The sequence below is a fragment of the Cherax quadricarinatus genome, chromosome 19 (genome assembly GCF_038502225.1).
Source record: "Cherax quadricarinatus isolate ZL_2023a chromosome 19, ASM3850222v1, whole genome shotgun sequence".
Classification (NCBI taxonomy): Eukaryota; Metazoa; Arthropoda; class Malacostraca; order Decapoda; family Parastacidae; genus Cherax; species Cherax quadricarinatus.
This window is the reverse complement of record NC_091310.1, coordinates 44,429,421-44,442,780: the sequence shown is the minus strand read 5'-3', so window position 1 is coordinate 44,442,780 and position 13,360 is coordinate 44,429,421. Positions and strand designations below refer to the sequence as shown.

The 13,360-nt window shown below is 39.2% G+C and overlaps 1 protein-coding gene across 4 annotated transcripts in view; it reads left to right on the top strand.

Annotated features, from left to right (window-relative positions):
- LOC128688380 (uncharacterized) overlaps nucleotides 1-13,360 on the top strand; it is a 31,128-nt gene that overhangs the window by 8,155 nt on the left and 9,613 nt on the right. For all 4 annotated transcript variants that reach the window (XM_053776217.2, XM_070086773.1, XM_053776216.2 and 1 more), the window contains exons 3-5: nucleotides 4,081-4,389; nucleotides 6,383-10,034; nucleotides 10,462-10,634. In XM_053776217.2, the coding sequence (XP_053632192.1) occupies nucleotides 4,081-4,389; nucleotides 6,383-10,034; nucleotides 10,462-10,634 (4,134 nt within the window). The remainder of the gene's footprint in view (nucleotides 1-4,080; nucleotides 4,390-6,382; nucleotides 10,035-10,461; nucleotides 10,635-13,360) is intronic.

Genomic DNA, 13,360 nt, shown 5'->3' with positions numbered 1-13,360 from the left:
AGTGCAGAGTTTTTACGAGGATAGTGAGGCTCAAGTTAGAGTATGTAGGAAAGAGGAAGATTATTTCCCAGTAAAAGTAGGCTTTAGACAAGGATGTGTGATGTCACCGTGGTTGTTTAATATATTTATAGATGGGGTTGTAAGATAAGTAAATGTGAGGGTCTTGGCAAGAGGTGTGGAGTTAAAAGATAAAGAATCACACATAAAGTGGGAGTTGTCACAGTTGCTCTTTGCTGATGACACTGTGCTCTTGGGAGATTCTGAAGAGAAGTTGCAGAGGTTGGTGGATGAATTTGATAGGGTATGCAAAAGAAGAAAATTAAAAGTGAGTACAGGAAAGAGTAAGGTTATGAGGATAACAAAAAGATTAGGTGATGAAAGATTGGATATCAGATTGGAGGGAGAGAGTATGGAGGAGGTGAATGTATTCAGATATTTGGGAGTGGACCTGTCAGCCGATGGGTCTATGAAAGATGAGGTGAAACATAGAATTGATGAGGGGAAAATGGTGAGCGGTGCACTTAGGAGTCTGTGGAGACAAAGAACTTTGTCCTTGGAGGCAAAGAGGGGAATGTATGAGAGTATAGTTTTACCAACGCTCTTATATGGGTGTGAAGCATGGGTGTTGAATGTTGCAGCGAGGAGAAGGCTGGAGGCAGTTGAGATGTCATGTCTGAGGGCAATGTGTGGTGTGAACATAATGCAGAGAATTCGTAGTTTGGAAGTTAGGAGGAGGTGCGGGATTACCAAAACTGTTGTCCAGAGGGCTGAGGAAGGGTTGTTGAGGTGGTTCGGACATGTAGAGAGAATGGAGCGAAACAGAATGACTTCAAGAGTGTATCAGTCTGTAGTGGAAGGAAGGCGGGGTAGGGGTCGGCCTAGGAAAGGTTGGAGGGAGGGGTAAAGGAGGTTTTGTGTGCGAGGGGCTTGGACTTCCAGCGGGCATGCGTGAGCGTGTTTGATAGGAGTGAATGGAGACGAATGGTTTTTAATACTTGACGTGCTGTTGGAGTGTGAGCAAAGTAACATTTATGAAGGGATTCAGGGAAACCGGCAGGCTGGACTTGAGTCCTGGAGATGGGAAGTACAGTGCCTGCACTCTGAAGGAGGGGTGTTAATGTTGCAGTTTAAAAACTGTAGTGTAAAGCACCCTTCTGGCAAGACAGTGATGGAGTGAATGATGGTGAAAGTTTTTCTTTTTCGGGCCACCCTGCCTTGGTGGGAATCGGCCAGTGTGATAATAAAAAAATAAAAGAAAAACATAGTTTCAGTATTGGAGTATCACAGGCCAACTTATGACTAGTTAAGATTCATTATTTTGAGATTGAGATTGATATTTCTGTTTATGGTCAAATGGGTGAGTGAGTGTAAGTGTGAACCACCAGGTGGTATTCGTAGAATTAGTTGACAGGGTGTATCAGGGAGATAAGATGTTTTCTGATGGTAGTTTTGAAGGTGATGAATGTGTCTGCAGTTTTAGAATTTTCAGATAGGGTGTTCCAGATTTTAGGGCCTTTGACATACATTGAAGTTTTGTAAAGGTTTTGTCGGACACGGGGAATGTCATTGAGATGTTTGTGTCTGTTGTTGTGCCTGTGGGTTCTGTCACGACTATCAAGAAAGCATTTTAGGTCAAGGTTAATATTGGAATTTAAGGTCCTGTAGATGTAGATTGCACAGTAGTAAGTGTGGATGTACTGAACAGGGAGTAAGTTTAGATCTATGAAGAGTGGGGGGGTGTGTTGCCAGGGATGGGATTTAGTGATTATTCTTACTGCGGCTTTTTGTTGGGTTATTATTGGCTTTAGGTGTGTTGCTGCAGTTGAACCCCAAGCACAGATAGCATAGGTGAGGTATGGATATATAAGTGAATGGTATAGTGTGAGAAGGGCAGTTTGCGACACGTAGTATCGTATCTTGGAGAGGATCCCAACCGTTTTGGATACTTTTTTGGTTATGTGTTGGATATGGGTGCTGAAGTTCAGGTTGTTGTCGAGGTATAGGCCTAGGAATTTGCCCTCATTATGCCTGGCAATTAGTGTTGTCGATCTTAATGTTAATTTGCGCATCTCCTGCTCTGCTACCAAACATAATGTAGTAGGTTTTGTCAGCATTAAGCGTAAGTTTATTGGCTGTCATCCAAGTCGATATTTTGATCAGCTCCTCATTAACAATTGTGTTGAGGGTGGCAAGATTAGGGTGAGAGATGACATAAGTCGTGTCGTCAGCAGAGAGAATGGGGTTCAGGTGTTGAGATACATTTGGAAGATCATTGATGTATATGAGGAAGAGCAGGGGACCAAGGACACTTCCCTGCGGAACTCCAGTATCAAGTGGCTGTGTTGTTGATGCTGTGTCTTTAATGGTGACATACTGATACCTATTAGTAAGGTAAGATTTGAAATATGCAAGCGCATGGCCTCTTATACCATAATGATCAAGTTTGTGGAGTAGGATGTCGTGGTCTACTGTGTCAAAAGCTTTTCTTAGGTCAATAAAAATTCCTAGTGGATATTCCTTATTTTCCAATGCTGTGTAAAGCAGATCTAGCATTTTTATGATTGCATCGTTAGTGCTTTTATTTTTCCTGAATCCAAATTGGCAGGGGTTGAGTATGTTTTGTGCCATTATAAATGAATATAGTCTCCTGTGCACGAGTTTCTCAAAGATTTTGGATAGCAATGGTAAGTTTGATATTGGCCTATAGTTGTTTAAATCTGTAGGGTCACCACCTTTATGTATTGGTGTAACCCTTGCCATCTTGAGTAGTTTCAGGAAGGTGCTAGTTTCTAGTGACTTGTTAAAAAGTATGTAATGAGATAGTATGCGAGAGGACATGGCCCGCTCTCTTGTACAATAATGGTGGGACATGAGACAGATTCCCTGAGTTATTTTTAAGTGACTTTATAATCTCGGTGACTTCCGTGGGCTCAGTTGGAGCAAGATAGAAGGAATTTGGGAAATTCCCATCTAGGTAGTCCCCGGCATGGGCATTGGTACGTGGGATTTTATTGGCGAGATTAGAACCTATGGTTGAGAAGAAGTCGTTTATCTTGTTAGCTGTGTCAGTGGGTTGCAGTGGTGTTTCATTAGGTTTAGTTAGGACAATATTCTTTTTTTTTTCAGTTTGTGGGTCCCTAGAATCTGAGAGTGTTTTCCAGGTCTTTTTTATATCTCCTCTAGTGTCAGTGAATCTACTGGAGTAGTATAGTTGTTTGGCTTTCTTTATTACTTTGGTGAGGACTGATGAATAGTGTTTAAGAATATCTTTGTGTATTAAGCCCTGTCTATATTGCTTTTCATATTAGTGTTTCTTATCAATGGATTTCAGAATGGTGCTGGTTAGCCATGGGCAACCAAGCCGTTTGTTTGTGATCTGTTTCGTTTTTATAGGACAATGTTTGTTGTATAGTCTAAGTAATTTGTTAAGAAAAATGTCTGTCCAGTCATCAATACCATTGGCCTTGGAGAATTCTGTAGGCCAGTCAACAGTCTCTAGGTCAGCTGTGAACTTCCTTATTGAGGCCTCATCATGGAGTCTAAATGAAACTTTGTTGTATTCAAGTGGTGGTTTACTAATGTTTGTCAAGAGGAAGGTAGGGTAGTGGTCTGTAGTGCTATCTGTGATTATCTCTGATTTAAGGGGGGCTAGTATATTGGTCCATATGTGGTCTATTATGGTTGCACTTGCTTCAGTGAGCCTGGTTGGTTTAGTTATTGTTGGTATGAGAAGTGTGTTGTTCATATTGTTGATGAAATCAGTTACAGGCTGATCATCTAGTAGGCCAAGGTTGATGTTGAAGTCTTCAGCTAAGAGAAGGTGGTGCTTATTCATTTGTCTGTTTGTTATTAGTGCCTTTAATTTCTCACTGAAATTTGGGATGTTTGTGTGGGGTATCCGGTAAATGGCACCGATTGTTATAGGCATCTTAAGGTTTTTTACAGTAAAATTAGCAAAAATGTTTTCTCCATATTCATCACTAAAGCAAGTGGTGCTTCCACTTATTATTCTGCTAAATCAAGTATTGTCTAATCATATTTCCAAATTTACATTTCTGAATTTAATCTTAAACTTTTCAGATTCTTCCTAAAAGTTCGGTGGCTGGTGTAGGTTTTCCACAAATTCGCAGCATTGTAGCTTCTCCTGGTACAACTATAATCTTTGCCACACCAATGGCTCCGACAAACTTTGGTGTTGGACCCCCAGGAGCTCCTCAACCCACCTCCATCATACTGCCATCTCCATCTCCAACCATCACTCTTTCTACCCAAAGTGTGCCTCAGCCAACTCCTGTGATATTACCATTGTCAAGTTCAAAGATGGGAACCTCCACAAGCCTCCATTCAAGATGTCCTCTGTTAGCACCCAAGAACTTCTTACCAAAATCAGTAAGTTTAGGAATGGTGCAACTGTTGTTGGTTTTGTTTTTTACTTGACATAAATATTATCCTTGTAACTTAAGACCACTTGAAAGTTTTGTAAGAATGTTGTGGTTCAGAAGGTCATTTGAATTATAGTGCTTTTGCACTTATGGCATGACAAGTATTGGTGGGAAATGGCTGTGGTAAAAAAATAACAATGAAGATACTATTTTTTTTTTTCCAACAAGTCGGCCTTCTCCCACCTAGACAGGGTGACCCAAAAAGAAAGAAAATCCCCAAGATGAAAATACTTTCATCAGCATTCAACACTTTCAACTTACTCATACATAATCACTGTTTTTGAAGAGGCACCCAGATACAACAGTTTAGAAGCATATGTAAAGATACAATATAAAAAGTGACCTGAAATAATTACAATATCAGGGCCCCAATTATATATATATACTGTCCTATTACACATCCCACCAAACTGCCAATATCCCAAACCCCTCCTTTAAAGTGCAGGCATTGTACTTCCCATTTCCAGAACTCAAGTCCGGCTATATAAAAATAAAGTGATTGAATTAGAGTAAACACAATAAAGATGCAGTACTGTATGTGTGTTATAACTATGGCTGAGAGTATGTTTAGGGAAATTAATGTACAAAATACCATATTGTATGAGATGGATTATAAGGCTCACAAAATCGTAATGACACGATTGTAAACAAACCATACCACGGGCGGGATTTGAATCCGCAGTCTGGAGTTTTGAGACTGACCGTGGGTTCAAATCCCGCCCGTGGTATGGTTTGGATTATAAGGAATTGTTCCATCAGAAGAGATTAGATTTTAGATTTTGCTGCTGAAGCTGCTAGTTCATTGTGCACCCCATGTCCATCCTGTGGATGGTAGTGCAAGAGTATAGGAATACACAGAAGGCCTAGGAACTAGGACCCAAAAGGGTTAACATGAGTACATCTGGATTTATATCTACAGATGACTCATTTGTTGTAAGCAAACTTAGGAAATTTGCTTAATATGCCAGGTATCTTATTTTCATTAACTCTTGACTGTTATGTAGAACTACATTATGGATGCCATGGTCTGTCACATACATCTGTGTCATGAACTCAGCTTGCTCAGATAAGCTGTGAGTGGTAAATTTTGGTCTAGGTATGAGAGAATGGTCATCACCTAAACTTAACATTTTTTTACACTGCAAACTTTTGCCTTCATGCATCACCTTGAACTATGGACTGGACAACATCTGTGGTGTAAAGTAGTAAGAATTTACCTTAAATATTGCCGCTGCTTAACCTTTCACTGCCGGGACCCCCCCAAAATATAGAGATATAGAGATTTTCAAAAAACAAATTCAAAAAAGAGCACATTTTTCCAGTGGTAATGAATTAGATTTTTCCCATCAGTGCTTGCTATGATATGAAGGCATGAAGTTGAAGGATGTTGACCCACTAACGACGACATCAGCATTTGTTACGTGCTCTGGTTTTCTTTTTCTTTTTCTGGGGTTTGTATATTTTTTTATATTTTCCTGTAACTGTTGTTGTGGCTCATGGAGACCTATATCGCACACAGTGTATGTATCGCCACCAATTGTATAGAACAGAATACCCACAGTGTCATCAGTACATACTCATTGTCAACAAGAAGATGGCTTTAACCTCGCATTCTTTTAAGCCATGCTTATCTACTTAATCTTTAGTGACCTCTTCACAGAAGTTATTATGGCACCATTCATGAAAGTTTTCCTCAAGAAGCATGCATTTTAGTTTGTATAATAATTTTAAAATATTTTATTCAACTGCTGTACATAATATAGTAGGTGATATATGATCCCAATGGGTTTAGTGATTTCCTGTCGATGTAATGTCTAATAATTTTTTTTTTTTTTTTTTTTAACTCCACAGCCATCTGCCGTCAGTGTAGGGTGACCCAAAGGAGAAAACACGTTCACCATCATTCATAATGTGCCTGATACTCATTTCTTTTTTTCCAGGAATTAGAAAACCAGCAAAGGTCAAGAAAGTGTTTTAAAGGAAGAAAATCCAATCCAAAATTATTTAAAGTTAAAGAGGCAATGGTGGCACAGAGACTGCAACAAACTAATAGTTGTGATTTACCTGGAGGGAAGTTGGGTGATCAGGAAGCTTCTGTGAAGTCAGTTCTGCCCAAAATTGCTCAAGGGGATACGAAAACATTAATTATTGTACCTGCTCCAATACCCACATTAAAGCCATTAATGGTCTCATCATTCATATTAGCCCCAAAAAGCTCTACTGTTGCTGATGTCAAAACTAATTTGGATCATTCCAGAAATGTGGGACTGGACAAAACTGGTAATATAATAGCAAAAGAAAACCACAAAAATTTAGCCTTTGAGGTGCAGCAAGAATCTGAGCCATCACATGAGACAAAGATAACAAGCAAAGTCAAATCTGTTTTGGAGGATCAAGTCAGAATCAGATTTACAAGAGATAAAAAAAGTCATTCTCAACTGAGCCTTGTATCTGAAAATTCTCATGATAAATTAGACAAAATGGAGAGAGATACAAAATGCAAGCCTAGTGCAAGTTCACCAATAGTAGTACATAAATGTACATCAGCAGAGTCTTCTCAAGTTGAATCACCAGTGCCTTCGGGAAATTCCTCTTTACACTTAGCTGCTAAACTTTCTCCTCAGCAAGGTGCATCCCAAACCCCTCCTCCACCATATCCACAACATTCATATATGAAAGAAACTTGCTTAAATTCACAGCATGCTCACTTGCCTCATGAGTATAAAATTTGTAAAACTGTAAAAGAAATTAACTGCCCTAAGGCAGAAACCCTGAAGTTATCTGAAATTACTGAAAAGCTTCGTGAACGAAAATTCAGGAGGCGGCAAAGTCTTTCAGAATGTCCTTCAATACCTGGTCACATACCTTCACCTGAAAAATCCTTAACAAATACTACCTGTGCCACTAATAATGTAGATGAGATACAAGTACCTCTCTCTAACTTATCAAAGTCCTCCCAGAGTGCAACTCTAAATGTTCAACACATATATTCTTCTCACACTTCACCTCCAAAAATATCCAAATTAGATTCGCCACAAAAACTTTTAATTGATAATGCAATAACTGAAAATTATGCTTGCTGCTCTCCAGTTTCACCTGTGTATTCTACAGCTCCTGTTCACTTAAAATTGCATTCAAAGGATTCCCCATCACGTATAACTTCGCCTCTCTCTGCAGTGAATTCTTACGTAGAGGGTTCATTGGATTCGCCTTTCTATTGTGTGAAAAATCACAGTCATTCATCTTGCCTAAGTGATAAGTCTTCAGTTGGTACATTATCTGGTCTTCCAAATTCTCCTTCATCCAGTGGCTTTATGTATCCATCTGTCTGTCAGTCACAGTATTGTGCTCGTGTATCAGCAACATCACCTATTCTCTCCTCGGAATTTTCAGATGCAAGTGCTGCTGCTGCTGGTAGCCAGTCTTGCCATCAAGTGTCTTATTCTCATCAACCAAAGACCTCACATGTTATACCTGTTGAAGCACCATTCTTAACCCAAAACTCTCAGTCAACCTCTACTTCCCATACCACACTACCTTCTCAGTTCATCTCGCATCCCGACACATCATTTTATACTCGTTCTTCACAGCCAAACCAGTGTAACAAAGCTCCACAAAAGTCTCTGCATAAACACTCATGTTCATCCTCTCATATTAATTCTTCATCATCAACCTCGTATGTTCACTCGCACCAATCATCTCAGGAAACACACACACAGTCTTCACACTCGCCCTCATACCACCCTCATTCTCCTCAACCCGCTTCATGTATACAGCCTCTTCGACTAACTTCTTGCACACCCTCTCAGTTGAGTCCACACACAGGATCTCCTAAACCCACCTTGCATATGCAGTCCCCACATATGCATTCTATTCAGCTCCCCTCATGTATGCAGCCATCTCAGTCACCATTATACACACAGTCCTCTCAGCCAGCCACTCGTACACAGTCTCCTCAGCCAGCCACCCATACACAGTCCTCTCAAGAAACTCCATACACTCAGTCCTCACAGGCATCCTTGTGTGTTCAGTCACCTCAGCGGCCTTCATATTCGCAGTCTCTAATGCCCACCTCACATATGCTGTCCACTCAGTCAGTCTCATACACGAAGTCTGCACAGCAAACCTGCTATGAACATTTCCCTCACTCAAACTCCTATGAACAGTCCTGTGAATCTGCTTCTGACAGACAGTCCCCTCGACCAACCTCATACATACCCACTCATCACTTGGCTTCCTGTGCTCGATCTCCTCAGCCCTCTTTATACAGTTACTCACCACAGTCTGCTTCCTTCATGCAGTCTCGGCATTCAAATTCACACATGCAGTCTGAGCACATAACGGCTTGCAGTGAGTCACCTCAACCTCAAGGATATTCTTTACAAATACAGTATCATGTTAATGATATTGATCCTCCATCTCCTCAGGCTCTTTCTTTTTCTAGTGGTCATGCTTCATCATATTGTCAATTTCCACAGGCAGATACTTGCAGTCAGTCCTCTCATGCATCACCAGTTCCACTCAGAGCATCATCTACCAGTGCTGTGGGAAAAGATGTCTCCCAGTCATCCCACCTTCTACCATATTCAGTTCCCAATGTTTCACCACCACATCACCATGTTAGCCCAGCCAGTATCTCATATAATAATGCATATAACTCTCAGCTGTCTAGTGATGCTAATTATTTACAGTATTATGGTTCTATTAAAGGAATGTCCTTAGCATCTTCATATTCTGCAGAGGAAATAAGTTCATCTTTCATATCATTAGAAAAATCTTTAAGTCCACCATCATATGAAGCTCATTTACAAAACACTGTATCAAATCTAACTTCTAGCCCTCATGGTTCTACTTCTCATAACACGTCAGGAGTATACCATCAAATAGCACCAACAAATTATTCTTTATCATGCCATAGCACAAAATTTGAACAAGACATTTCAGCTGTGCACCCAAATCCTAGGAAAAGTGTCAGGTCACCACCTGCATATCCTTTCTCCCCAACCTTAGTTCCACCACCAACATATGCACTCAACTCACAACTGACTCCTACAACCCATCATTCAGATCATCCGACTGTATTAGATGTGAGTAAAGGGTCTTATGGGTATAGTCCAGAGGAATCATCACATTCTTTTTTTCCAAACAATCCACCAGTGTTTCCCCCTGCTGCACCTCCGCTTAATGATCCTCGACCAGGAGTACCTTTCCTTAATTGTCAAGATTACAACACTGGTCAAAGTCACAGTATGAATTACAACTCTGCCTCAGGCTCGACTTTCTCAAGTGTAATGTATCACCCTTCTCATGATGTACAAATCTCTGATAATGGAGTGGTAAGTCAAGGATTGCACAATAGAAGCTACAAGCTTACTGATCAGCAAACATTTAAGCATCATCACCAGGAAACAGAACTGACTGTGCCTGACTGGAGGAACCCCACCAGAGGAGTTGGGATTCATAACAGTGACAGTTTGAAAGTACATAGTCTGATAGAGCGAGCATCAAGACTATGGTTTATTCCACACCAAGAACAAAATCGTGTGTATATGAAGAGGAAAGAGATGGCAAGAGATCTCCTCAGTCATCCTGGTTAGTATTACAATGCTTTCTACAGGTAGAGAAGGTCCCAGACTTACAAACACCCCCAAGTTATAAACTTCCTTACTTACGAACACTGCATTTTGGATCCAGTTACATTTTTTACAACTGCCAATCCAAAGTACTGACTTGTGTGAAATATAAGTATTTTTTGTGGTACAGTACTGTATTTTTTCTATATAAATACCTTATTTGCAATTTGAAACTTCAGAAATTCTATGCATTTTTAAGTTGGGACTTCCTGTTTAAGTGTTGAGGCATGAAGAGATTATCTTCATACATATGATCTAAACTAAAGAATACTAGCAATGCTTAGTCTGACTACTGAAATTTTATTCAGAGGTTCAAAATACTGTACTTCTTAATTATTGAAGCACATCAGAACAAATTCATGTTACAGTAACTCTTTTTCTTACAGACTTACACTTAAGCAGAGATATGATGTTGAAAGAAAAGTTCTGGATTGAGGAAGATGAACCAATTGCTGAAGAAATACTTTTGTCCTCCATGACATACAACACTGAGAAAGAACACAAACAAAGCAACAAATCACATGCCAAGAAGAAGCAGATCCGTGAAATGTTATGTCAGGTGATAAGATTACTGTTTGTGGTTTGTTTTGATTTGTATTAATAGATTTGCTTTTGTAAATATCATTCATATACAGTTGACCCTTGAGCAACATGGGTTTGAACTACATGTATGCTGGTCCACTTGTACGCAGATTTTTTCGCTAAATACATGTATATTGGAAATTTTTTTTGAGATTTGCAACCGAAATAATTAAGAAAAATTTAGCTGTTGTGAATGCTTAAAATATATGTAGATACTAGTCTATTTTATCATTTACTACCATAAAATATACACAGTTCTATTTAAAAAAAAAAAAGTTCAAATTTATGAACACTTACGCACACAAGCAATTACAGATCGTATATGTTCCATTTGCAGTTGAGAGAAATGTCAACATATGTAAAAATGCAATTTTAAATCATAAATATGAATTTCTTTTTCACATTATCTTTTCATTTTTGATGTCTAGTGTTAGTACAGTGGACCCCCGGTTAACGATATTTTTTCACTCCAGAAGTATGTTCAGGTCCCAGTACTGACCGAATTTGTTCCCATAAGAAATATTGTGAAGTAGATTAGTCCATTTCAGACCCCCAAACATACACGTACAAACGCACTTACATAAATACACTTACATAATTGGTCGCATTCGGAGGTAATCGTTATGCGGGGGTCCACTGTAATAGTTATAACATATACAGTGTTTTGTATCGTATAAGACAGTACTGATGTGGGTACTGAGAGACAGATGCTTCATCTTATAAACAGACAACATGAATTTATGCTATTGATAAATACAGGACAGTACTATAAATATATTTTCTCTTCCTTATGATTTTCTTAATAACATTTTCTTTTCTCTAGCTTACTTTATTGTGAGAATACAGTATATAATACATATACAAAATATGCATTACTCAACTGTTTATTATCAGTAAGGCTTCCCATCAATTGGTAAAGTTTTGAGGAGTCAGAAGTTATACACGAATTTTTGACTGCACAGGGAATTGGCGCCTCTTACTCAGCCTCAGCTTCTCTTTCTCTCTCTCTCTCTCTCTTTTTCTTTCTCTCTCTTTCCCCCTTTCTCTCCCCCTCTCTCTCTTTTTTACACAGGGTTTGATAAGGTTAGGTTAAGGATCCCTAGCTTTATTGACAAGCTATTTACAGGTTAAGGATTCCTAACTTTATTGGCAAGCTAAGAGCTGTTACCTACATCAGCTCATTTGAAAGCATTTTTATTGTTATGAGACATACAAGTAGGGAACAGGATGAAGTTGGAGCCATCTGTGGGCCAGCATTTTCATTTGATCAACTGACTATCTCGTTGACATCATTATGCTGTACGAATGTGTGTTCCATACTCGAGTCATCCTGGGTATATAGGATCTCAGATGGAGTGAAGTTCTGGAGAAGGGTACAGCCAGAGTGAAGTTGCTGCTTTCTGCCCGTCTTGTGGCATAAAAGCTTGTTTCACGCTGTCCTCGAAGTGGATCCAAGTGTGGTACTTTAACAATATTGGCCTTGTACATAACAGTAAGGCCACCCACATCCCTCCTATGTTGAAGGCTCTGCTGAAATGACAGATCTATCCAGGATGGGTCCAGGCGAGAGATGAGACGTCTTGCTTTGTTCTCTACTCTGTCAAGCAGTCGCAGATGAGGGGGGGGGGGCAGGCAAACCTAGAAAGTGGAGCATACTCAAGGTGCGAGCGTACTTGTGCCTCGTACAGAATCTTGCAACCCCTACTGTCAAGTAGATGTGAGATACGGCGAAGTGCTGTAAGCTTCCTGGCTGCCTTGTTTGCAAGATTTACAACATGGTTCTTCATTATTAGTTTGGAGTCAAATTTCACCCCAAGGATATCAACTTCTTCTCCAGGTGCCAACACCCTCCTATTCATCCTTACTACTGCACCAGCATTACCATCACCATCTCTCTTTCTCTCTCTTTCTCTCTTTTTCTCTCTTTTTCTCTCTTTTTCTCTCTTTTTCTCTCTTTTTCTCTTTTTCTCTTTTTCTCTTTTTCTCTTTTTCTCTTTCTCTCTCTTTCTCTCTCTTTCTCTCTTTCTCTCTCTTTCTCTCTCTTTCTCTCTCTTTCTGTCTCTTTCTCTCTCTTTCTCTCTCTTTCTCTCTCTTTCTCTCTCTTTCTCTCTCTTTCTCTCTTTTTCTCTTTTTCTCTCTCTTTCTCTCTCTTTCTCTCTCTTTCTCTCTTTCTCTCTTTTTCTCTTTCTCTCTTTTTCTCTTTTTCTCTTTTTCTCTTTTTCTCTTTCTCTTTCTCTTTGTCTCTCTTTCTCTTTCTCTTTCTCTCTTTCTCTCTCTTTCTCTTTCTTTCTCTCTTTCTCTTTTTCTCACTTTCTCTTTTTTTCTTTTTTTTCTTTTTCTTTTTTTTCTTTTTCTCTTTTTCTTTCTCTCTTTCTCTTTCGTTTTCTCTCATTCTCTTTCGTTTTCTCTTTCTCTTTTTTTCTCTCCTTTTCTCTTTCTCTCTTTTTCTTTTTTTTCTCTTTCTCTCTATCCTTTTCTCTTTCTCTTTTTCTCTTTCTTTCTCTCCTTTTCTCTCTTTTTTTTTTTTTTTTTTTTTTTTTTTTTTTTTTTTTTTTTTTTTACACAGGGTTTGGGTTTGGACAAGGTTAAGGATCCCTAGCTTTATTGACAGCTATATTACAGGTTAAGGATTCCTAACTTTATTGGCAAGCCTAAGAGCTGTTACCTACATCAGCTCATTTGAAAGCATTTTTATTGTTATGA